Source organism: Xenopus tropicalis, chromosome 5 (genome assembly GCF_000004195.4).
Source record: "Xenopus tropicalis strain Nigerian chromosome 5, UCB_Xtro_10.0, whole genome shotgun sequence".
In the NCBI taxonomy this organism is placed as follows: domain Eukaryota; kingdom Metazoa; phylum Chordata; class Amphibia; order Anura; family Pipidae; genus Xenopus; species Xenopus tropicalis.
In genome coordinates this window covers 69,925,764-69,949,699 of record NC_030681.2, presented here as the reverse complement: position 1 = coordinate 69,949,699, position 23,936 = coordinate 69,925,764, and the positions used below count along the sequence as shown (strand labels likewise).

Below are 23,936 nucleotides of genomic sequence, written 5' to 3'. Positions count from 1 at the left end.
ATTAACTTTAAGCACAAAGTTACACCAGGGACTGGTCCAATTGCCATGTCAGAGTTAGGAAGGTTTGTTTCCTCCTTTAAGGCAAATACAGGTATAGGACCCGTAATCCAGAATGCTTATGACCAAGGGTATTCCAGATAAGGGGTCTTTCTGTAATTTGGATCTTCATACCTTAAAGGTGGCCATACACGGGCCGACTATAGCTGCCGATATCGGCAGCTAATCGGCCCGTGTATGGGGAGAGCAGAGCGGCCTGGCCGACCGATATCTGGCCTGAAATTGGCCAGATCTCGATCGGCCAGGTTAGAAAATCTGGTCGGATCGGGGACCGCATCGGCTCGTTGTTGCGGTCCCCGATCCGACTGCCCCATTGCCGCCCACATAATCCGATCGTCTGGCCCCAGGGCCAAACGATCGGATTATTATTTTTTTTACCTAAATGGTCCCCGATATCGCCCACCCGTAGGTGGGGATATCGGGGGAAGATCCGCTCGCTTGGCGACATCGCCAAGCGAGCGGATCTGCTCGTGTATGGCCACCTTTAGTCTACTGAAAAACCAATAAAACATTAATTAAATCTAATAGGATTGTTTGCATCCAGTAAGGATTAATTTTATCTTAGCTGGGATCAAGTACAGTTTGTTTTTTACAGAGAAAAAGAAAATCAATTTTAAAAATCTGAAGTACTTGATTAAAATGGAGTCTATGGGAAACAGGCTTTCCATAATTCGGAGCTTTCTGGACAATGGGTTTCCGGATAAGGGGTTCGATACCTGTACTACAGAGGCTTATGCTGGACTTTAACCAGATTTGTAAAGCAAGAAACTCACAAAGTTGCCAAACAATGTAGACTGTTCTGTTTTTACTATCAAATAATGAAAGGGTTGAAACCTAGATTGTAGAGATCCTGTATAAAGTATGACTTGAAACCCAAAGCAACACATCTATTAATGGATAACTTTTTTGCAGTATGCATGTAACTACATTAGAGAAGATTGTTATGTTAAGATGAAGACACAGAGCTACTTAGTAGCAGCTACTTGACACAGCTGCCAAAAGCCAGAAAATATCCTGCCACAGACAAAACTAAGAATTGCTATTGCTAAAACACATGTAGAGAAAATTATCAGTAAATAATCAGCATTATCTATTTTAGTAGCCATGACAAGTAGCTGCTAGTAGTAGGACTGTGTGTCTTTACCCTATGGTTTAATCAGGAAAAAGATCCAAAACCTCAAAATACACAACACCCACACAAAGTGTGGCTACTGCAAAAGACCCTGAATACACCCTCAAATATAAAACTTAAAAAACTTTATTTCATAATATCAAACCCTCATGTAATTCCGGATGGATCCATTTATATATATATATATATATATATATAAGCAGGAAAAGTGTCAGCACTCTTAGGATTTTCATGAAAGATCAAAGAGGTCATCAAGGCTTTTACAATGCAAACGGTGAAGTTTATTACCAACGTTTCAGTCCTCACTTGGGACTTTCGTCAGACTCCCTGACGAAAGTCCCAAGTGAGGACTGAAACGTTGGTAATAAACTTCACCGTTTGCATTGTAAAAGCCTTGATGACCTCTTTGATCTTTCATGAAAATCCTAAGAGTGCTGACACTTTTCCTGCTTGAAGATTTTTTGGCTCTAGCACCAAGGTTTAGTAACTTTATATGGTGTGCTTCCCATTCTGGACTTTATATATATATATATATATATATATATAATGAAGCACTCCATTTTTCAATTAAATACATAGATGCTTTATTTTAAACCACATCATTGTGAATTCAGAGTAATGTGTCGTAAAATAAAGCTTCTACACATTTAGCTGAAAAAAGGAGTGCTGGTCCTTCAATATATTCCTGTATCTCCATCTGATATAAAGTATATATCCGAAATGAAAGAGAATGATTACTTACTGCGCAGCTCTCACTATTATCTATTCTGTGTGGAATGATAAAGGACAAGACATCCAGTGAAGTGGGGCAGTTGACAGGAGTACTGGCAACATCTTGACAGCTTGTCAGCACCAGAAAGTAGTGTGTTGGTATAGGGATTTGAGTGTCTGGAACATATCTGCAAAAACAGTATTGTATAACTCTATACTTTTTTTGATGGAGACAAACACTTTAAGGTGCTTATTTGGTATTCTCAGTCAGTATATTGAGTGGCACATTTACTAATCCACGAATCCGAATCCCGAATGGGATTTTCATATTGAGCGCTCGTAAACGGCGGGCAAACCTTTGCGACTTTGCATGATTTCGGAAGCCTCCCATAGGACTCAATGGCACTCTGCAGCTCCAACCTGGCCCAAGGAAAGTCTCCCATAGGGCTCAATGGCACTCTGCAGCTCCAACCTGGCCCAAGGAAAGTCACGATACTGAAGCTTGAATGAATCCGAAACTTTCGTACTCAGCGCGACAGTACGATTATTTCGCGACGACAACGAAAAAATCGCAAAAATACCGATCATAACTAAAAAAAACATTTGGACGCTTTTCGGACGTTCGTGGATTAGTAAATGTGCCCCTGAGTGTCATTTTGCTTGTTCTAACAAATGCAAGAAAGCTGAAATAGTAAGTCATATATATCATATAGACAGTCATGTAGATACTTCCTGATTGAATAAACAGGAACATCCCAGGATGAGAGTACCTCAACCCACAGGAAATGAGTAGTCACCAAACAGTTTCATGTGCATAAAAAATTATGTGAAACATATGTCATAGCCTTCTTATTCCTACTGAACACTTAAGGGGAACTACAACAAAAATTTAACTTTTCTAAATACAGTCAAGTTATTCTTCACTCTCCCCCTCTCAGCAAACCCTCTCTGTTACTTCTCTCTTGCAGGAGTAATGGTCTGATTGGCAGTTCTAATTTACCATTGGTTTGTGCTATCTTTGCCTAGACAATGTATTAGAGATAACTGCCTCTCATTTAGTTGTCAACTAAAATCTGATCCCATACACTGATACTGCCCACCTCATCGGTCAAGCCAAACTATCGGATCAAATTGAAGAGATAAAGGTCATTGGGACAAAGACCACATAAATGTGCCAATGCGCTCCTTCTACTTTTTTTAAACCTGCCAGATAGATAGGCCAATTTTCAGCCAGATATTGGTCTGGTAGGCCTGTCTGAGGGCCCCATACATAAGCTGCCAACTCGGACTATCTGCATATTTTATCGCCCATGTATTGCACATTGATTCCTAAATGAAAATAGAATAGACACAGATTGTTGAGAGGGTTATACTAAAGATTATCTCGAATATTTAAAAACAGTATGTATTTTTAAATTAATTAAAATTAGAACATATCTTATTTCCATGGGATGAAGTTTATATTACATTTTCCTAAATGTTTCCCTTTATAGAAACAGTTCAGTGTAAAAATTAAACTGGGTAAAATAGACTGCGCAAAATAAAATATATTTGTAATATAGTTAGTTAGGTAAAAATGTAATTTATAAAGGCTAGAGTAAGCAGATATGTAACATAATAGCCATAACACTACTTTAGCTGACCTCTTAGCTAGTCAGTGACTTTAGGGGGGGCACATGGGACATAGCTGTTCAGTTAGTTTGTGAGCATGTAGGCCAGATTTAAAAGCAAACTAACTGAACAGTTATGTCCTATATGGCCGCCCCTCAAGTCACTGATTGGTTACTGACTGCAACAGCTTAGAGAGCTGTAAATCAGGAAGTGAGGTTCTGGCTCTCTGTACATTTAAGTCTTTATAGATTCCATTTTTGGCCAACTAACTATATTGAAAACATTTTATATATAGTAAGTACATTATTATAGGCAGAATAATCTGTGTAATTTTACTTACTGTTTTATTTGACTCATAACATCAACAAGGCCATCATAGTTGTAATCAAATATAGGTCCACTAATTACGTTGACTCCATTTTTTTCAAACGAATACTTAGGCAGTAATGTGTCATGCAGATAAAACCATATCCCTAGCATAGTGAGAACAGCAATAGTTAAGTACAATTAACCTGAGCAACTTTTTTTAAATATACAGATTTTTGCTAGAAATGTGATTATAACCAAAACCTGGGACAGTTTTTCCATTCATGACTACATTTAGGGCAATGGTATAGAGTAATTACCACTACTTGTAGCACCAGTCTGCATTTAACTGACATCAGTGGGTAACTTTAAATTTTCACCACTGGCACTGAGTAGTTCTGCACCTGTGTTTATCGATATTGATCAAAATAACACATTTGCCGTAGCTTGTAGAGATCTGGTTAAAAGTTCTCTGCATAATCTGCATAAAACAATTTGCTGGGTTTAATCAGTTCTAAATTTATTATGTGTGGGATGTCACCAGATGACCAGAAATGCAGACTGGTAAGGGCTGATTTCAACGACCTCCAACTTTCTATGTGGACTGACTGCACAGTGTGTGTGGGCTGTTATTAATGGGCCAGGAATATGTGTTGCCAAATCCAACCCAATACAGGCCTGTATGCCAACCAGTTTGATCCACAGAATCCAAACTGTTGGTAGCCAACTTTAGTTTTCTGCTATATTTCTTCTTAGTGATGGACAATTTTTTTCACCAGGCATGGATCTGCTGCAAAATTTCACCATTGGCAATTTTTTCCCTAAACTACCCCAAAAATTCACTGTGTTTCGGTTGCATCAAAAAAAGCTGTGTGTCAAAGAAGTCAAGCGGTAGTTACATTTTGCTAAATTTTCACAGTCAGTTCGGCCAAGCGAAACAGGACAGATTTGGTCATCACTACTCCTTAGCCATTATATTATAAAGTCTTTAATGTTGTGCCTATTATGGTGTGCAGATCATGTTAAACAGTTAAGCGAAGCAGTCGGGTGAAAAACAAATACTGCACAGTCATAGCTAGGTCTGTAATTAATAAAACTTAATAAATCACTCTGCTCTGTACACAAATTTAAAAATGAATCAATAATATACAGTATAAACAAAGATGGAGCAGGATATTGCAAGGAAAACAACACAAAAGTCATTTTGTTATAGCAGCTGTTATGACTAAAAATCCTTAGTAGTCTTAAATGAACAGTAATATGTTATTTGTGTAAAGATGTGAATGATTTCAGTAAATATATGGGGAAATATATAAGAGTCAAAATACAGTGAGGCAAAGGCTTTGTAAAGATTTTCTGAAGAAAGTGTTGCTTTTTGAAAGCACTGGACAATTAAAAATATATATTTATTATACATAAAGCGACTTACTTTGGAACTCAGGGTACATTGGAACAATGTTACTTGTTAGCAATGAATCATATTGTTCCATTTCAGTTCTGTTTACTTCTGCAATAAAACAGATTAGAAAAATGGCAATTGTTAGTGTAACACGTCATATAAAATAATGTGTCTTTTATCTACTGAAAAGTATGGCAATATATATATGGCATAAGGCAATCTTGTGTACACAAGTACAGGGCAAAGTATCAAAGCTTATAACAACACTTTACACAATATCACCTGATTTTGTGGTTTACTTTATTGTTATTGGATGCAAAAAGTAGAGAAGAATAGTTCTGCATTAAAATTCTCTAATGGAACCAATTGTTAATAGAAGAACTAATATAGGAAAGAAAGAATCCTATTTACAGATGACCTACTTTAAGGTTCTTACTACAGGTTTCCTACAGACTATTTTCAAGCATAAAAAGGGAAATACATGATATGCTGTACTCTCTGTATAGGTCTGTATGTCCTATTTAGCATTTAAACTTTCCACATTGCGGTAGTTGAACAATAACTCCAGCATCCTGCCATTGATGAATGTTGAAAGCTTAATTTAGCAACAACTAGAGGGCCTAAGCTTTGATGTTCCTGATTTATCTAAATTTCTCTTGTATTGTTTCTGCATTACCTGTTTTATAACTTTGCATAAACCAAAAAAATTCAGCAATGTTCAGGTCCTGCTCTCATGGGCTCCACTGACAATGACTAAAGATGGCCATCCATGGGTCAATAAATAATAGTGAAGTTCCCTTCTACAGGGCCTGCACTGGTGGCATTTATGGTCCAAATGATCAGATCAGCCAGATATCATCCAGCTTAAAGTGTGCATAATAAGATCTGCTCTAGTGACCTTACCATGTGAGTGAATGTTTAGCTGTATACATATAGTTAAAGTGTATGCCCAGTTTAAGAACCAAAAGACTCAGAACACATAGGGGCAGATTTACTAATCCACGAACGGTCCGAAGGCGCCCAAATGCGTTTTTTCGTAATGATTGGTGTTTTTGCGATTTTTTTGTCGCCGTCGGGACTTTTTCGTATGTCCTGCGATATTTTAGTCGCCGTCTGGACTTTTTCGTATATTTTCTGCGACTTTTCTGTCGGCGTTGCGAAAAAAATCGGATTGGTTTTTCCGCCATTTACTATCGCTCAATATGAAAAAATCGTGCAAAATACGCGAAGTCGCGATGGCAATGAAAAAGTCGCAACAAATACGAAAAATTGCGACGGCAACGAAAAAGTCGCAAAATTTTCGTTTCCAATATGATTTTTTCCCTTTCGGGATTCGGATTCGTGGATTAGTAAATCTGCCCCATAGTGTTTGCTAATATAAAATCAGCTTATTTAGCTGCTTGCTCTGCTTGGAACAGATGTTGTCTACATATTATATATTCACCCTTATAAAACAACTGAAGGGTGAACTGCTGCTTTAAATGGTGACTGGTACCTTCCTATCATGGGAAGATAAACAGAAAAACAAAATGGGATGCCAGTCCACATCATCACATTTCATACAAATGTTGTTTTGTAACAATTTTAAGACATATTGGTCAGCCACATCCTGATGGCTGAAAGTTATTCAGAGGACTATTAAAAGAAATCCACTAACTGGGAGGATGGAGGAAGCTGTGGGTAATGTTCAGGCCCTGGTTGTAGTCTGAGCAGTTCTGGCTCTTTGCCTCCGGGATTCTAACATCGGCTCTCAGACAGTCTGTTAGTGTAGGAGGCAATGGGGATCCATCTCCCTGGTAAAGGAAAAGAAGCAGAAAGCACACATTATCAGAATACACAACAACCTCTGTTAATGCTGCTTTCTCTCACAGCTCTCCCACTTGTCATATTATGTTTAACAATATTAGTCATGGAAAAAGGTTTTGCTGTATGGTTGCCATCATAATGACTCCAGGGGAATATTGCCAGTTTCAAATAGCAGAAAACAGGATTGAAGAAAAAGACAGAATGAGTCAGGTACAGACTTACTATGTATAAACCTGTAAAAACAATGACATTAGCAACTAAACTCAGTGTACAGTTGTATTAAAAATAACCTAGTTTACTGGTCATATTTTCATTTTATATTTAGGATATTAAATTGTTTAAACAATATACTGTATACCTCTATCTGTAGACCTCTGGCCAAACTATAACTGACATCTCTTTTGCCCCCTAGAATCCAAAATGTTAAATATACTTCTATTTGCTAACTTTATAAAATCACAGATGACGCAAAAAGGCTGTGAAGTTCAACATTTGGTAAATGGTTCATATGTATTCTACAGCTCCTTTTTAAAAAATATTTCCCTTTGTTTACTCTTAAAACATCCAGTAGATCAAGCAGCCGTCCACTGTTTCATGTCCCCAGAATCTACATGACATAAAAAGATCACAGTGCTGGCACTATACAATCTACAGTTTTTAGTTCCCCTCTAATGTATTCCACACTGCATGTTTACTGCCAACATCATGCATGCAAGACCAAAGAGCAGCAGCACTAAAAGGATTGCTATGGATTAGTTAATGTACATCAGCATTTCTTCCCTTTTTTCAACAAAGGCCTCACATGCTTATCATAATTAGCACCCAGGCCTCACCCATTTACAATAATAAAACCAAAATAACATTTATACTGACAAAACAATTGTACATAGCCTGTTTACATTGCTTTCACAGACCTACATGTAAATTTAATGTGTCTTATCTTAACGATAAAACATAAAGTGTTATGAATCCCCACCATTCTAACAATGCAGTCTTGTGGCAAACGCTATTTCAAAGCAGTGGAACAGAAGACTGGTGCTTTAGATAAGTTATCAGAGGAAGTACAAAGGCAAGAAACTTACTCATGCCTCACAGTTAAAGAGGCACTGGACTAAATGATACAACCAGAGTGACGTTAGTGATGACATAAAAAGTCTAAGTACCCACCCAAAGGAAAATATTTTATTACTGAATTTTATTCAAACGCAAAATAGATTACTATTCTGCTATTAAATCATATTAGGGTGTCACCTTCTACAAATACCAAGGTAGGAAAACTGGCCTAAATTCAGCAATGCATCAAAAAAAAGCTATTTTTCTTACTTTGTTTTTGGGAAAGCTGATAAGCTAGTTTTAAGACCTTTTTTTATCCTCCTTTCAGTCTAAGCAAATAGTTATTAGATGTGTTGTGACTGCAGTGACATAGGAATTTATCAATACCAATATGTTTTTAGTTATTAAACACAAGGACGCCAATTAATTACTGTTATATTTTTATGCAATGCAACACTGCTCATAAAAATATAATGTTTTCCAGTTTAAAGCTGGCCATACACGCACCGATACTATCGTACGAAACCTCGTTTCGTACGATATTCAGTGCGTGTATGGCATGTCGGCGAGTCGACCGATATCGCAGGAAGCTGCTGATATCAGTCGACTCGCCGATCGGCCAGGTTAGAAAATTTTGATCGGGCGCCATAGAAGGCGCCTGACCAAAATCTGCCGTCAGGGCTGAATCGGCAGAAGGAGGTAGAAATCCTATTGTTTCTACCTCCTTATCTGCTGTTTCAGCCCTGACTGTGTGTGGTGGATCTGACGATGTTTCGTGCGACCGATGATCGCCACGTGTATGGCCAGCTTAACAGTGGTTTAATTACTTTCTCTCCTCAAGCATTTTGCATTGAGGATTAAAGGGGCATTTTACAGCTATATACACTTTTGCTTGAGAAATTATTTTTTTCTTGTACCTAAAAAATGTTAAATGCCCATTGGAAAAGTGTTTTAATAAAACACTTTTAATAACACTTTAATAAAGTGTTTACTAAAGTGCTATAACTATGTGGTGTTATTCATGCACGTGAAGCAATTCATTTCAGGGTTATTTGTTATTAATTTTTTTGGTGATTATTTTGTTATTTTGCATATTCTGTTGTAAATCTTGCTGGGTTTTTTTTGTGTCACTGTCAATAGCTACACTAATGAATACCTTATTTAAAACAGCATTTATAAGGAATTTATGAATGTATTATTATTTGCAGTTATGGGCAGTGAAGTAATATCAGTAATACATAAATTTTTCAAAATGAATTAACTACCGTAATTTGATTTTAACTATTACGTTTATAAGTACTGACTTTACATCTCTCTCACAATAAAATATCTCTCACAATAAGATATCGTAATATCGTCTGGCTGGCAATAGAAATTGGCAAAAATTCTAGAGCTAGTCTTTAGTAAACCATGAAGTGTAGATGTGATAATAAGTGATAATATATATGTGTGCAAAGAAAATCTGCAATGACAGATGCTAACCTGCTATTGTGTTATTGCTCATAATGAGGAACATTTAAGAACTATGTTCTTGTTCGGCAAAAGTGCTTTACTTTTAAGACTACTTTTAAATAAGGTTGACTTTGCTAAACAGGTTTACCCACTTCAGCCAAGATAACTTTAAATAAAATCAAAACAATACCTTTTCTAATGAATAAGCAGTCCAGAGTGGCATTAAGATGTCATGGCTGTACCCGCTAACATAACCCTGGTGGTGAAGAAGGCAGTAGTTGCTGTTTTCTTTAACATTCTTTGGTCGACCAAATGGAATATTAAGCATTTCTGTCTCTTTAACTAAAGAGTAAAATAATGTCAAATATGAATTAATACATTAATATAAAATATGGTGACAACCTGTTTTTGCTGTAACTTACTTCTATTCTCGTCAAGGTTTAATCTGTCATTCATTGTGTTCTCATTCACCTAAAAATAATCACATTAATTCTTTCAATTATTTACGGGTACATATTATTTATTCATTAAAGCTCTCCAAATATATGTATGTTTACTTACAGTAGAATTACAGACACAGCCTAAACTTGGAACTGAAGAAGAGACTGGGCAGCTTAATGGATTAGATTTCTCAAGAGGAAAAGTGGGTGTGTAAAATGGTTTAGATAATAAATGGTTGAGGCTTCCATGGGTTCCATTGTTAGGAGCAGGGTGAACTTGCAGCAAATCTAATAAAAAAGGAAACATGTTGTTTATATAATGTGTGGGTGCCAAAATATATTTTCCAATAAAAGGGATGTGTTGTTTGAACTTAGGTAACTGATGAAGCATACACTGTGAAGCAGCAGAAAAGAATGCTGGCAGCTACTGGGGGCATTTTCTGAGGCACAAATCTTCACTGCCAATGGGCTGTGGTACACTTATGTTGTAATATGTCTAGGCGAATTCTTTATTGATCTTTACGTCTCCTTTAAAAGAGCAGCAAGCTGTTGTATATTTGTACCACATGTATTTTAGTTTACTTGCATGATTTAGCAAATCCATGCTGTTGTGATGTGGTCGTGGTTCTAATAAAAAGTAGTTTGAGAGGTGAAACAGGTCCTTAAATATTTAATGGGATACTGTCATCACAATTACTCAGTTTTATTATAATACTTTTTTGCTTTGAACGCATGATTTAGTAGTACAGGTATGGCATTCATTATCCGGAAACACCATTGTAATAAAATAATTACATATTTTTAAAATGATTTCCCTTTTCCCTGTAATAATAAAACAGTACCCTGAGCTTTATCTTAACTATGATATAATGCATCCTTATTGAAGGTAGAACAATGTATTGGGTTTAATTTATGTTTAAATTATTTTTTAGTAGACTTAAGATATGGAGATCCAAATTACAGAAAGACCCCTTATCCAGAAAACCCCAGATCCTGGACATTCCTGATAACAGGTCCCATATAGACCTATACTGTGTTATTTTCTACCACTTAAGAGGCTCAGATTTCCTATAATCATATAGTTTAACCATTTGGTGCTTCTATTTTCCTTGTCAAAATTTTTTAATCATAAAACTACACTAGGTTATACAGTATTACAAATTTTATTTATGCAAACATGAACACTTTTTACAACTTTGTATTCTGCTCTTTAAGAAACACTATATATCATGAAAATCAGAACTTACCACACATTAAATTATAGAGTTCAATATTTTCAAAAGCTTCTACTTCCACACCCCTTTTGAACCCAGGGCCATGTCCTAGAAATATAGCCTGAAAAACAATTATGCAAACATATGAAAAGACCTATATGAAAGCATCCCAAAGGGCACAAAACAGAATTTGTCATGGCTTTCGTCAAAGTTTTTGCCAGAAATTATACCATTCACACTTGTGCACTATTTTCCTAAGGTAAGTGTAATTGATTGGCAAATCACACACAAATTGTGGAACATGCTATGTTGTGGGTTCCTACTATTGTGGTGGAATTTTGTTAAAAAGGCTGCATTGTTTGTAACAACAATGATTTGTAAAGGCTTTTGCACCTTGCATTTGTAAATGAGCCCTATCAACTTTTTGGGGGCAGATTTATCAAATGTCAAGATTTTTTTTCCCTGCTCAGTATCTACTCAAATAGCGTTTTTTCAGGACAAAATTTAATTCACAAAAAAACAGGATAAAACTTTTGCTAATAGCAATTCTTTAGTACTTTGAGAGAGAATATGTGACATATGGGATTCAACTTGACCTTAATTATAAGTGACTTTACCTTTTAACCTCTTTGTTTTTGCACATGGGAATTTCCTTTATTAATTATAAAAATATGATTTACTAAAAAGAAACACATTCCAGGAAATGTGTCATTTCCATCCTTTGGGCTTTATCTCAAGTGCTGCTTCATTAAGAAATATAACACATAATTTGGCACAGATACTAACTTGTGTAAAATGCTTAAAACTGACTCAATATTACATGTATTTCACAGAAATTTGCACAAAATTATTTACAGACAATTCAGGTAGTGCATGGCATCCAATTGTATCTGCAGCTGTAGCTCTTGCTCCGTGTATAGTCATAATAGTAATTTGTTCCAAAGACAGACAATTTATTTTAGTTAACTTAGAACAAGTCACTCCTTCTGCAGTGAGAAACCCCATTGTAGCCAGCTGCACACCAGTCACAGGTTTAGCTAGATTTGGCCTAGGCAGTCACATGCCTGATGCCTTCATCTCCCTCAGAAAGTCCAATACAATCTAACATTGCCCTCTTATTTCAGATCAATAATTACACCCTGCTGTATGTTTGTTTTTTTCATGGACATTAGAATCCAAAGTACTTCCTTTTGTACCATGGCAATCGAACAGAACTAGGAATTTGGTAGTGAAATTTAGTATTAAATATTATTTTATACAGGGTAACAGGGTCAGAATAACAAATAGGGCTACAATTATGTCCCTGACACTGATGTCAGAAGCAGAGTCCTTTTCACGTAAAATATATTTTTCTATTAGTATGCCCAATTGGATAACCCCAAATTTAAACATTGCTATTTTAAGCATTAAGTTACCCCCTCTGGCTCGTATGAGACACAGTGCTCACGCACAAACCAAGGGCACATGTACATGCTAGGTTATATTAGCCAATGAATGGACAGAGGTTTGCTTTTTATCACCACACTTCTTTCTGTTACAGCTAGAATCTGTATTATTTCCTGTCATGTGATCTGCGAATAACACACAGAACATCATAAAATAGTGGCTCAAGTTGAAACGTAAAAAAAGAAATAGTAACGGATTTATATGTCAATGTGATACGATTCTCTGATAGGACACTTATTAGATATAAATTATGTGTTGGTTTAAATTTCTACAGGTGAGACATTGGGAAAATATTATTTATGATTTGTTTATGAAAACAAATGTCTTAAAAATCCCAGAGCTACTAACGGCATTTATCTATGTTATAAACTATTAATAAATTCTGAATTGTACACATTAAATTTTCCTGTGCTAAGACAAGGAGGTTGCACAGGGAAGAAATGTATAGTGGAACAATGGGTCAAAGTTTACAATCCTGAAACAGCTAAGAAAATCCTTTAGGGCAAGGACACACGGAGCTACTTAGTAGCAGCTACTGGTTTAATACAGCTATTAAATGCCAGAAAATACCCTGCCATAGTTAATACTGGAAATAGTCTCTGCTAAAATACATGTAGAGACAATTATCAGTAAATGATCCACATTGTCTATTTTTGTAGCTGTGACAAGTAGCTGCTACTTGTAGCTCTGTGTGTCTTCACCCTTATGCCTAGTGCTATATTCCAACTAGACTACAGGAAATGTATCATGATGCTTTCTAGTTTATGGAAATTACTAAACTGTAATATAAGCCAGATGGTTATAGAGCTGGGGTATTTTACATGAATGTATTGGTGCCCGCAGCCTTAGGGAAAGGGTACACGGGGTGCATTGTCAGACTGCGGATAAGCGCAGGCTGGCAATTTGTCTCCACGTTAAAAAAATCTTCTAGTTGTGCCTGCACCCAGAAGTACTGAATCCACCCAGGTGCCGGCACACACAGCTAATATCCAAAGTCTTGCATTTGTTGGCATATATTGGCTGCACCCAGGCAGATAAAATAGTTCTGGGGGCAGGCACAACTAGAAGATTAGACTAGAAGTGTAGGGGTGGATTGTCAGCCTGAGCTTAACCACAGGCTGACAATCCGCCCCATGAGCCCTTGCCCTTACTAGCACTTAGAAATTTTATTGATCTATGAGGGGCGGCATCTGTCTAGACTGTAAGATATGTCATTTTCTATAATGTGTATATGACCTGTATGGCATGCTTTTTACCTCCATGCTCTTGAATTCATTGTCATATCCATGATTTCCTCCTCCACAAAAAGTGTATCTGTTGTCCCTATATTTAAAAAAAACCCAGAAATGTAAAGTTACATTCTAGTATGAAAGCTAAGAAAAAGGAGAAGTGTCCTGTGGCCTGATTATATTGTTTATCAGAAAAAGGTGCCTATGTTGGAGACATTTATATAGCATTTTATATAAATATTTACACTTTAAAGTGGAAGTCTGCACTCAGTTTAGCTTCTTTCCTACAAACATAGGTGAAATGAATTATCCCTGGACTGGATCTGTTTCAACAGGTTATGCATGAAGGATGTGGATACTGAAGATAAAATAATACTGATAGATTCCTATAGAAATTTTCAGTAAACAGTGTGCACTAAAGCTGAACTTCCTTTTAACTTTTTTTTATTTCTTCCTTAGACAGAGATCCAATAAAGAATGCAGGTTAATCCCATCATTGGTTTCTATTTCACACATTTTTAAAGGGAAGTGGCATTTTCTAATACAGCAATGATTGAGTTTATATGACTTTGAAGGCCAGAAAAAAAATAATTTTAGTAAATCAGCCCCAGAGTATTGTATCTGATTACAATGCAACCTTTTCTATTTAAACTTTATACATACAATAATAAGCAAAAGGTAGTTCCTAAATGAAGTTTCTCGGTAGGGAACCAGTTTCAATTTCCTTGAGAAATTGAACCAGGCAAAAAAGTTTTCACATGCCTTCTCATGGCTTCTAGTACCATCATTCTGCTACCCTGCAATTGGCAGTTACTCCTGGGACTAAATGATGTTGTTATTGACTGACCATAAAAAAAACAAAATTCTCCAATGTATTTTATTGTTGAACATGTTATACGTTTATATGATATTGTATCATATGGTGTACATACTTATTCCATCTAGTAGGTTGGGGTAATGCCTAGTTTTGTTTTGTTAGTGACTAACTTCATAATTTAATCTAGGATAGTGGTTGTCCTCAATCAGGGTTCACTATATTCCATGCCTCGTTGGTGGCATGTGTCATGGATTTAAAGATTAACCAGTGTGTTTATATTACAGGTATGGAATCCATTATCTGGAAACCTGTTATCCAGAAAGTTACGAATAACAGGAAGACCATCTCCTATAGACTCCATTATAAGCAAATAATCTTGATTTTTTAAAATGATTTCCTTTTTCTCTGTAATAATAAAACAGTACTTTGTCTTGATCCCAACTAAGATATAATTAATCCTTATTGGAAGCAAAACAATCCAATTTGGTTTAATAATGTTTAAATGATTTTTCAGTGAACGTAAGGCATGGAGATCCAAATTATGGAAATACCCCTTATCCAGAAAACCCCAAGTCCTGAGCATTCTGGATAAGGGGTCCGATACCTGTACTACAAGAAACTTGCTGTTCATTTTTATATATTGCTTTGCTGCGTACATTAGAACCAAGCAATTGTTGTTCATTTGGTATCTATCTGGTTTTTATGTGCTTAATAGCCCACTTAATTTACCATATTTCCTAAACTGGTCTTTTTTAGAATGTATGCTGAAAATAGAAACCTTACTCTGTGGCAGAACACAAAAAAATGGGTCCAAGGCCTCATGAAGGCACAGATTTATGAAAACATTATTAATAAAAATGTTTTACCTTACAGCCAGCCACTGTCTATCCACATAGAGATGAACCTTGTCAATCCGAATGTTATTAGCATAGTGGAATCGCTTGGGAAGGTCCGGAGTCAAGTATGGCTTAAAGTGCTGAACAGGTTTTTTACACTTAAAAAAAAACACAAGGATTACTATTAACAGGGTAGCTATTAGTATTTTAAACTGCTACAGAAGACACAAATGGATAATTTGCTGTTGCAGTCAACAGATAAGGCCTTAGCCAAAGGAATAAACACGTTGCTTCCATTCTTATGAATAAATGCAAATATAGAGAGAAGCAATGCACTGAGCACATATTTGTCTTGTTAATTAAATTAATATTGCCTTGAACTAAATCCCTGCTGTAAGTATTAAAAGTGTTACTTACCATGAATACAACTGTAAAGTAGTATAATTTGGGGGAAAATGTATTAATGTACATGTAATGTATTCTAAAACTTTGTTTTTATTTTTGATCTCAAATGAGAAAGTGTTTCTTAGTAGTCTTGTGAATCCAAATATAAGTCTCTAATGTGCAAAAAAAATCACTCAGCACTATGAAAGTATGTGTAAATAAGATTGGGTAACTGGGAATGTTACCTATTTTTTTTAACTAACTCTGGGTTACTTTGTCAGGGCCTTCCTTTAGTTTCTACACATGGTGCAGGCTCAGTCTACCGCTACAGTGTGTAGGGTAAGAATGCACATCTGCACCATTAACTGGCACCCTGTGGAAAAATCTGAGAGGTTTCTCAGTGTTTAAAGCAACCTTGATCAGGGAATGTTTGCTTTCAGAATGCAGTTCTTTTGTCCTCTAGCAGTAACACTGATTTTGAGAAAAGTGATAGGGATTAGGGTGAAGACACATGGAGCTACTAGTAGCAGCTACAAAACTAGACAATGCTGATCATTTACTGATAATTGTCTCTACATGTGTTTTAGGCAGTTCTTACTATTCTCTATGGCAGGGTATTTTCTGCCATTTATTAGCCGTGATAATTAGCTTCTACTAAGTAGCTCTCTGTCTTTGCCCTTAAGTCATTGGGCAGCAAACAGGAGGGAAAATAAGAAAACTGGATATGAGATTAGTTGTATCCACAGAGACATCAACTTCCTGGGAAATAAATACAGGTGTTTTTTAGCTACACTCATTGGCAAGTGAAGACCACATGCAATTCTAAAAAACTATAAAACCATATTAATCCCAAACACACCCTTGTGGGGTTCTTTTACTTAACCTAAACCTGAAAATGCTCCCTATTTAAAAGGATGGTTTGTAACTTATTCATATAAAATAAAATAGGAGAATATAACATATTCTTCTTACAATCATTTCCTTTTTACTATATTTAGTTTTTTTCGCAATGGGATGAAAATGCTTGCTCTGTTAGGGACAGTTTTCAGTTATTAGTATAACCGCACCATCTAGTGGTCATAAGCAGATGTGTTGTTTTATTCATGTGTATAAAGAACAAAATTGCTGCATACTTTTCTATTTAACGTAAAGTACCTAAAAGGGAAAAACATATGAATATTCATCCTTTTTTTATAGCTACAAAACCATGCGAGTAAAAAACAGATTTCCCTTGCTCTTACTGGGTGATTCGAGCATGACACATCAAAGTGAAATTTACTACTGACAAACAGCATGACTGAGTTGTTTGCCAAGGAAATAAAGGTAGAAAAAGCACAGTAATAAACCATTTATATTTTAAAAAATATAATAAAAATATAATAAACCCTATTTTTGAAAATAATACTACAGTTTGGGTAAATATATCAATTTACCAATTTCTGTACATGTTCATAGACATGGGGGCACATTCATTAAAGGAGAAGGAAAGGTAAAAACTAAGTAAGCTTTATCAGAAAGGTCTATGTATATACAGCCATAAGCACTCACAGAAACATTGCACCTCTTTCTTGTGCCAGAGACACGCAGCTCTATCCTCTCTCCTGCTCCCCCCTCCCTCAAGAATGCTAAGAACTCCCCCCCCCTCTTAGGAATGTGGATCTGAGCCAATCAGCAGGAAGCTTCCTCATAGGCTTACTAACTGAGCATGTACATGGGTCTTGGTGCAGGAGCGTGGCATTATGGAAACTTTCTTTACAGAGCTCAGCATTTTTTTTTCCTGAGGCTTCTGATCATCTGAATTGGGAGAAATATGGGGAGACTTAAGGACACTATTGAGAGAACTGAAGGTATGCCTACAGCTTGAGATTAACTCTTTATTAGCCTTTCCTTCTCCTTTAAAGTACGACAGGTCCGATTACTATTTTTTTAAATTTTTTCTTTCTTTGCGACAATTTGTGCGACAAAATCGTATTTGTCGCAACGAGTACGAAAGTTTGATAATTCATTCAAGCTTCGGTATCATGACTTTCCTTTGGCCAGGCTGGAGCTGCAGAGTGCCATTGAGTCCTATGGGAGGCTTTCAAAAACATGCATTGAAGGTTCGAAGTCAGAAAGTTTCTTGCGCCGTTTATGATAGTTTGGATACAAAAATTTTGTAACTTTCAGATCGTAACATTGGTAACATTTCACGCACATCAGAAATTATTGTTAACTAACTATACGAATTTTAGCAAATCGTACCTTCAAACAATCTAAATTTGTACATTGATAAATGAGCCTCTAGGTGTGGGAAGTTTTGCAGGGAAGGCTTGACTTCAATTACAGCTTCTCAAAAGTAGTATAACATTCATGAATAATCTATAAATCTATTATGTGCACTAAATGCTGCCCTGATAACAACATAAAATAGTACAGCATTCTTTTGTACAGAGAACAGACTTTAGAAACCCCTATTGAATTCTGAAGTTTTTATTTTAGCTAGGTATCATATATTCAAAAATACTCACTGTAAGAGTTTTTACAATCCCTTCAGAATCAACTGTAAAAAAAAGAAATAATCTTGGCTTTAGCATATCATGGCACAGAAGTACAATACAGAAACAATTAGTGAAGCCAGTACACATGACAACTACATTTCTAATTTTAACTTAAACAAGAAAAGAAAAACAAATTACAGTTTTGTATGTCAAGAATAAATAAAAGTTTTTAAAATCTCACAAGCTTTGTGTATATTTCATTTTCTACTCCATTCTAGTTGACCCAAAGTCTAAATTCGAAGATACTTCCTTTATAACCTGTGAATGGGTTGGTATGTGTTTACATTCTAAGCAAGGGAGAATATGAAAAATGGTTAGACTTATTTGGGGCACTTATATTTGTACATGTCATAGGGGACGTTTATAAGAAAAGGTGACCTGCCCCTTTGTCAGGTTAATATAATATGTATTAATATAAAAGGGATAGTATGATGAAGACAAAGATATTCAAATACATTTGCTGTTAGTCATAATTTTTTATTTTCTGTGTTTTCAAATTTGTTAGCTTTTGATTCAGTAGCTGTAGATTGCCATGATCTGGCAGACATTTCTGAAAAATGTGGTAGAAGGCATTTTTGTAAAGTACATGTTGTGACCACAGATTAGTAAAGGGAAAGGCATTTTTAGGAGATCTGTTGCCTGTGGTAGTGCAGATTCCCTGTGGGTGACAAATCTCCCTGTGTGCTGTAGCCCTTAAATATAGTGCCTTGCCTAGAACTGAATTTAAGAATACAGTTTATTTTTCTAAATCAAATAAACTCATACAGGTATGGGACCTGTTATCCAAAAAGCTCGCGACCTGGGGCTTTCCGGATAAGGAATCTTTCCATAATTTGGATCTCCATACCTTAAAGCTACTAATCATTTAAATATTGAATACACCCATTAGTATTGTTTTGCCGCCAATAAGGATTAATTATATCTCAGTTGGGATTAAGTACAAGGTACTGCTGTATAATTACATTTTTAAAAATTTGAATTATTTGCTTATAATGAGAGGTAGCCTCTCCATAATTTGGAACTTTCTGGATAACGGGTTTCCGGATAATGGATACTATACCTGTACTGTATATCTAATGCTCGCTTATTTATTAATGTGGTAAATTTGTTCAAATGAAAAAGCCTTGAATACCTCGAATTTTCAAGTTTCAAAACTCATATACAGTGAGGAACATAAGTATTTGAACACCCTGCAATTTTGCAAGTTCTCCTACTTAGAAATCATGGAGGGGTCTGAAATCCACATTGTAGGTGCATTCCCACTGTGAGACAGCATTTAAAAAAAATTTAGGAAATCACATTGTATGATTTTTAAAGAATGTATTTGTTCTGCACTGCTGCACATAATTATTTGAACACCTGAGAAAATCAGTGTTAATATTTGGTACAGAAGCCTTTGTTTGCAATTACAGAGGTCAAAAGTTTCCTGTAGTTCCTGACCAGGTTTGCACACACTGCAACAGGGATTTTGGCCTACTCATCCACAGAGATCTCCCTTTCGGGGCTGTCGCTGAGCAACATGGAGTTTCAGCTCCCTCCAAAGATTTTCTATTGGATTTAGGTCTGGAGACTGGCTGAACCTTGATATGCCTCTTACGGAGCCACTCCTTGGTTACCCATCTTCAATGCTCTGACTGAAGGTGGTTGTTGCTCAAAATCTCACAATACATGGCCCCATTCATCCTCTCCTTAATACAGTGCAGTCATCCTGTCCCCTTCGCAGAAAAGAACCCCCAAAGCATGATGTTACCACCCCCATGCTTCACAGTAGGGATGGTGTTCTTGGGACGCAACTCATCCTTATTTTTCCCCCAAACACGGCAAGTGAAGTTTAGACCAAAAAGTTCTACTTTGGTCTTAATCTGACCACATGACTTTCTCCCATGCCTCCTCTGGATCATCCAGATGGTCATTGGCAAACTTCAGACGGGCCTGGACATGTGATGACTTGAGCAGGGGAACCTTCCGTGCAATGCATGATTTGAAACCATGACGGCGTATTGTTCTACCGACAGTGACCTTTGAAACTGTGGTCCCAGCTCTCTTCATGTCATTGACCAGCTCCTCCCTTGTATTTCTGGGCTGATTCCTCACCTTTCTTATTATAAGTGATACCCCATGAGGTGAGATCTTGCATGGAGCCCCAGTCCTAGGGCGATTGACAGTCGTCTTTAACCTCTTCCATTTTCTAACAATTGCTCCAACAGTTGATCTATTTTCACCAAGCTGCTTGGCAATTGCCCCGTAGCCCTTTACAGTCTTGTGGAGGTCCACAATGTTGTCTCTGGTGTCTTTTGACAGCTCTTTGGTCTTGCCCATGGTAGTAGTTGGAGTCTGACTGACTGTGGGGTGGACAGGTGTCTTTAAAGAGCTCAGACAGGTGCTACTAATTTAGATTAATGAGTGTAGTAGAGGTGGACTATTTAAAGGCAGAGTAACAGGTCTTTGAAAGCCAACATTCTTGCTGATTGCCAGGTGTTCAAATACTTATGTGCAGCAGTGCAGTACAAATACGTTATTTAAAAATCATAAAATGTGATTTCCTGAATTTTTTTTTTAAATGCTGTCTCTCACAGTGGGAATGCACCTACAATGTGAATTTCAGACCCCTCCATGATTTCTAAGTGGGAGAACTTGCAAAATAGCAGGGTGTTTAAATACTTATGTTCCTCACTGTAAAACTCGAATATCTCGAATTGAAAATCTGGCTTGACTTTGCCTTGGACAACTCCCTTTGACTTCTATAGAAACTTGCAAACTTTTGAGATGGCGAAGTTTTACATGCGAGTTTCGGTTTGTTTTGCACTTAAAAAATACAAGAGTTTTTGAACCATAATTCGAATTTCAGTTTTTTAAGTGCAAAAAAACTCAAATTGTACAAAAAATCAAGCTCAAATGTTGATAAATCACCCCCTTAAATATACAGAATAAAAAAAATGTATTTCCATTTCCCTAATCGTCTTAATTAAAACTTATGGAGTACTTACAGCTAAAGTAATCCTGTGGCACATTTCGAGCACGGATCCTGGCAGCAGGACCATCATAGATGTAGAAAAAATTGATGTCGCTGAAATAATCAGTCATGTACTCTAACTGCTCACAAAAGGTTTTTTCCATTCCTAAGTACATGAGAAAAAAATGCATTTTAAATAAAAGGTATTACCTAAGTGCATTTACACAAACAGAACATCTAAGGTTATATAGTTATATATAACACCATAATGCCAATAGTACATTAATATGCTCAACATTTATCTAGGAACTGCTCCGCATTCCCTTTCAGAGTCAGGTAGGATTTTCCACACTCTGAGGTTAACTTGAGAGGCTCTTTTTATTTTTTGCTACAAGGCACTGAACAATGGCAACTCTCCATGAGCTAACAAAGTGTTAACTACTTGGCTTCCCCGCAAACTAGTAAAATTTACCAGAAAAAAAAAAGAGTCACAGGCCACTGAATGCAATGGATGGGTGCCCAAAAGATTTATATTGTCATATACACAACATTTTGGAAGGTAAAAAACTTCCCTTCCTCATTAACTCATCACAAGCTGCCAATCAAGTATTTAAGTTAGGGAATATTTACAGAAAATAAAAAAGTAATGAAACCCCTAATACTTATACTACAGCAAGCTACTTCCCTATGTTTCCCTCCTTATGTTGCCCTGAAATAATACTACTAAGCTCATGATGTGATTTGGCTTTCAAAATGTATACAGACAAAGACAAGAGGTCCTCTATACTCCCATTATAAACATTTTAAAAACATTAAGACAATTTGTGCATTAAGAACTGCCCTCCCCTTTAAACAAGACAGGGTTTGTTTGACTATATATTGCAATACATTCAAGACCTAGGTGGCCACTAACAATCAAAATTTTTTTTTCAGATTTGGATTTTTTACCGCTAAAAGTCACCAAAAGAAATGGTTGTGACTTTTTCGAGACTTACTATGCAACAAAACTGCTAAAATTCCAAATCTGACAATTTTCCATATAAAATTTGTCAGATCTTCTTGGAAGATCTTTCTTTGGTTTAAATTGTTAGAGGTTTTGGGATTTTTGGGGCTGGTTTTCTGTGTGACGGTTTGGAAAAGGAGAGCTTTCAGGGCAAAAGTTGCAGCTTTGCGACTTTTCCACAACTTCTTCAGTTCAGACTTTTAGTAAATGTCACTCATTTGTGGAAATTAGTTTATTTGATATGTAAACATAAAAGAATGAGAAAAGTTTGAGTTTCAGTAAATCTGCCCCGCAATGTCTTAATGTCCTTAGCATATTGATAATGGGTAAGTGCAGGGGAACCTGCTGTTTTGCTTCTAAAATGTATGCCATCTTTTATTAGAACTGTCAATGTACTATACCAATGCATTAAGTGTTGCCAAAAAAAGCATGTTGACACAATTTACAGTTTGCCTTTGTGTCTGTATTCAGTTGCAATCATATTTCCAAATAACTTTTAAACCACTTCAAATGTTTCATATAGGTGAGAAAACTGGCAATATTGTTACAGCCTACATTCATGTAATTGCATTCCCATTGTGAACATTCTCCTTAAAGAGTTACTGACACCAGAAATTAAACTTTTTTACATCTTTCATATCAATGTATTTGCATGATCTTTTTAATTTTGCCATAAAAGTATTTGTCCAATGCAGGGGCTGACATATTTGTGCAGCAGTAGTCCGTTAGCATTAGAAGCTATAACTGACAGGCTGAGAAAGAACAGTCAGGTTGGCACAACAGGCAGGTTTAGGAATGTCGAGTAACAGTTACTTACAAAAGCAAACCTATCAGCAAAAAATTATCAGTATGACCTATTGGAAACTTTTTATATAGATTCATATTTTAAAACCTCACAAGTACCCTTGTGCTATTGCTCTTATCCTGGTTATTGCCAATGGGAAGCTCTACTAGCAGCCTGCAGCAATTAACTGACAAAAAAGCCAGCATTCCAGTACATTAAAAAAACAAGACAAGTAACTATAAAAGGAAAAAGGTACCGTGATCGGCAACTACTAGCAGGTTGACACAGTTATGCAGATTCCTTTGCTTGAGCCCATCCAATAGCATCCCCATGATTCGATCAGCAAGAAGCAGTGATTCAATTACCTAAATGAAATCAGACCCATAAGAACATTCATTAAGGCTGTAATAATACCATGTTAAAGGGAAAGTAGAGAATATGTAATTTATTAAGTGTTATCTTTAATTTATTTGCATTGAAGTTGTCCATACATGGAAAGATCCACCATCTTGATAGTTACATAGTTACATAGTTACATAGGGTTGAAAAAAGACCAGTGTCCATCAAGTTCAACCCATCCAAGTAAACCCAGCACACCCAACCCACACCTACCAATCTATACACTCACATACATAAACTATAAATACAACCACTAGTACTAACTGTAGATATTAGTATCACAATAGCCTTGGATATTCTGATTGATCAAGAACTCATCCAGGCCCCTCTTAAAGGCATTAACAGAATCTGCCATTACCACATCACT

General features: G+C 36.3%; 1 protein-coding gene across 2 annotated transcripts in view; it reads right to left on the bottom strand.

Moving 5' to 3' along the window:
* Positions 1–23,936, bottom strand: part of enpp3 (ectonucleotide pyrophosphatase/phosphodiesterase 3) — a 51,996-nt gene that overhangs the window by 1,091 nt on the left and 26,969 nt on the right. For both annotated transcript variants that reach the window (XM_031902479.1, XM_002936313.5), the window contains 13 exons: positions 23,427–23,535; positions 21,418–21,549; positions 18,401–18,432; positions 15,540–15,667; positions 13,884–13,950; positions 11,215–11,302; positions 10,089–10,255; positions 9,950–9,998; positions 9,718–9,869; positions 6,874–7,009; positions 5,247–5,324; positions 3,852–3,984; positions 1,932–2,088 (listed from right to left, as the gene is read on the bottom strand). In XM_031902479.1, coding sequence (XP_031758339.1) covers positions 1,932–2,088; positions 3,852–3,984; positions 5,247–5,324; positions 6,874–7,009; positions 9,718–9,869; positions 9,950–9,998; positions 10,089–10,255; positions 11,215–11,302; positions 13,884–13,950; positions 15,540–15,667; positions 18,401–18,432; positions 21,418–21,549; positions 23,427–23,535 — 1,428 coding nt within the window. The remainder of the gene's footprint in view (positions 1–1,931; positions 2,089–3,851; positions 3,985–5,246; positions 5,325–6,873; positions 7,010–9,717; positions 9,870–9,949; positions 9,999–10,088; positions 10,256–11,214; positions 11,303–13,883; positions 13,951–15,539; positions 15,668–18,400; positions 18,433–21,417; positions 21,550–23,426; positions 23,536–23,936) is intronic.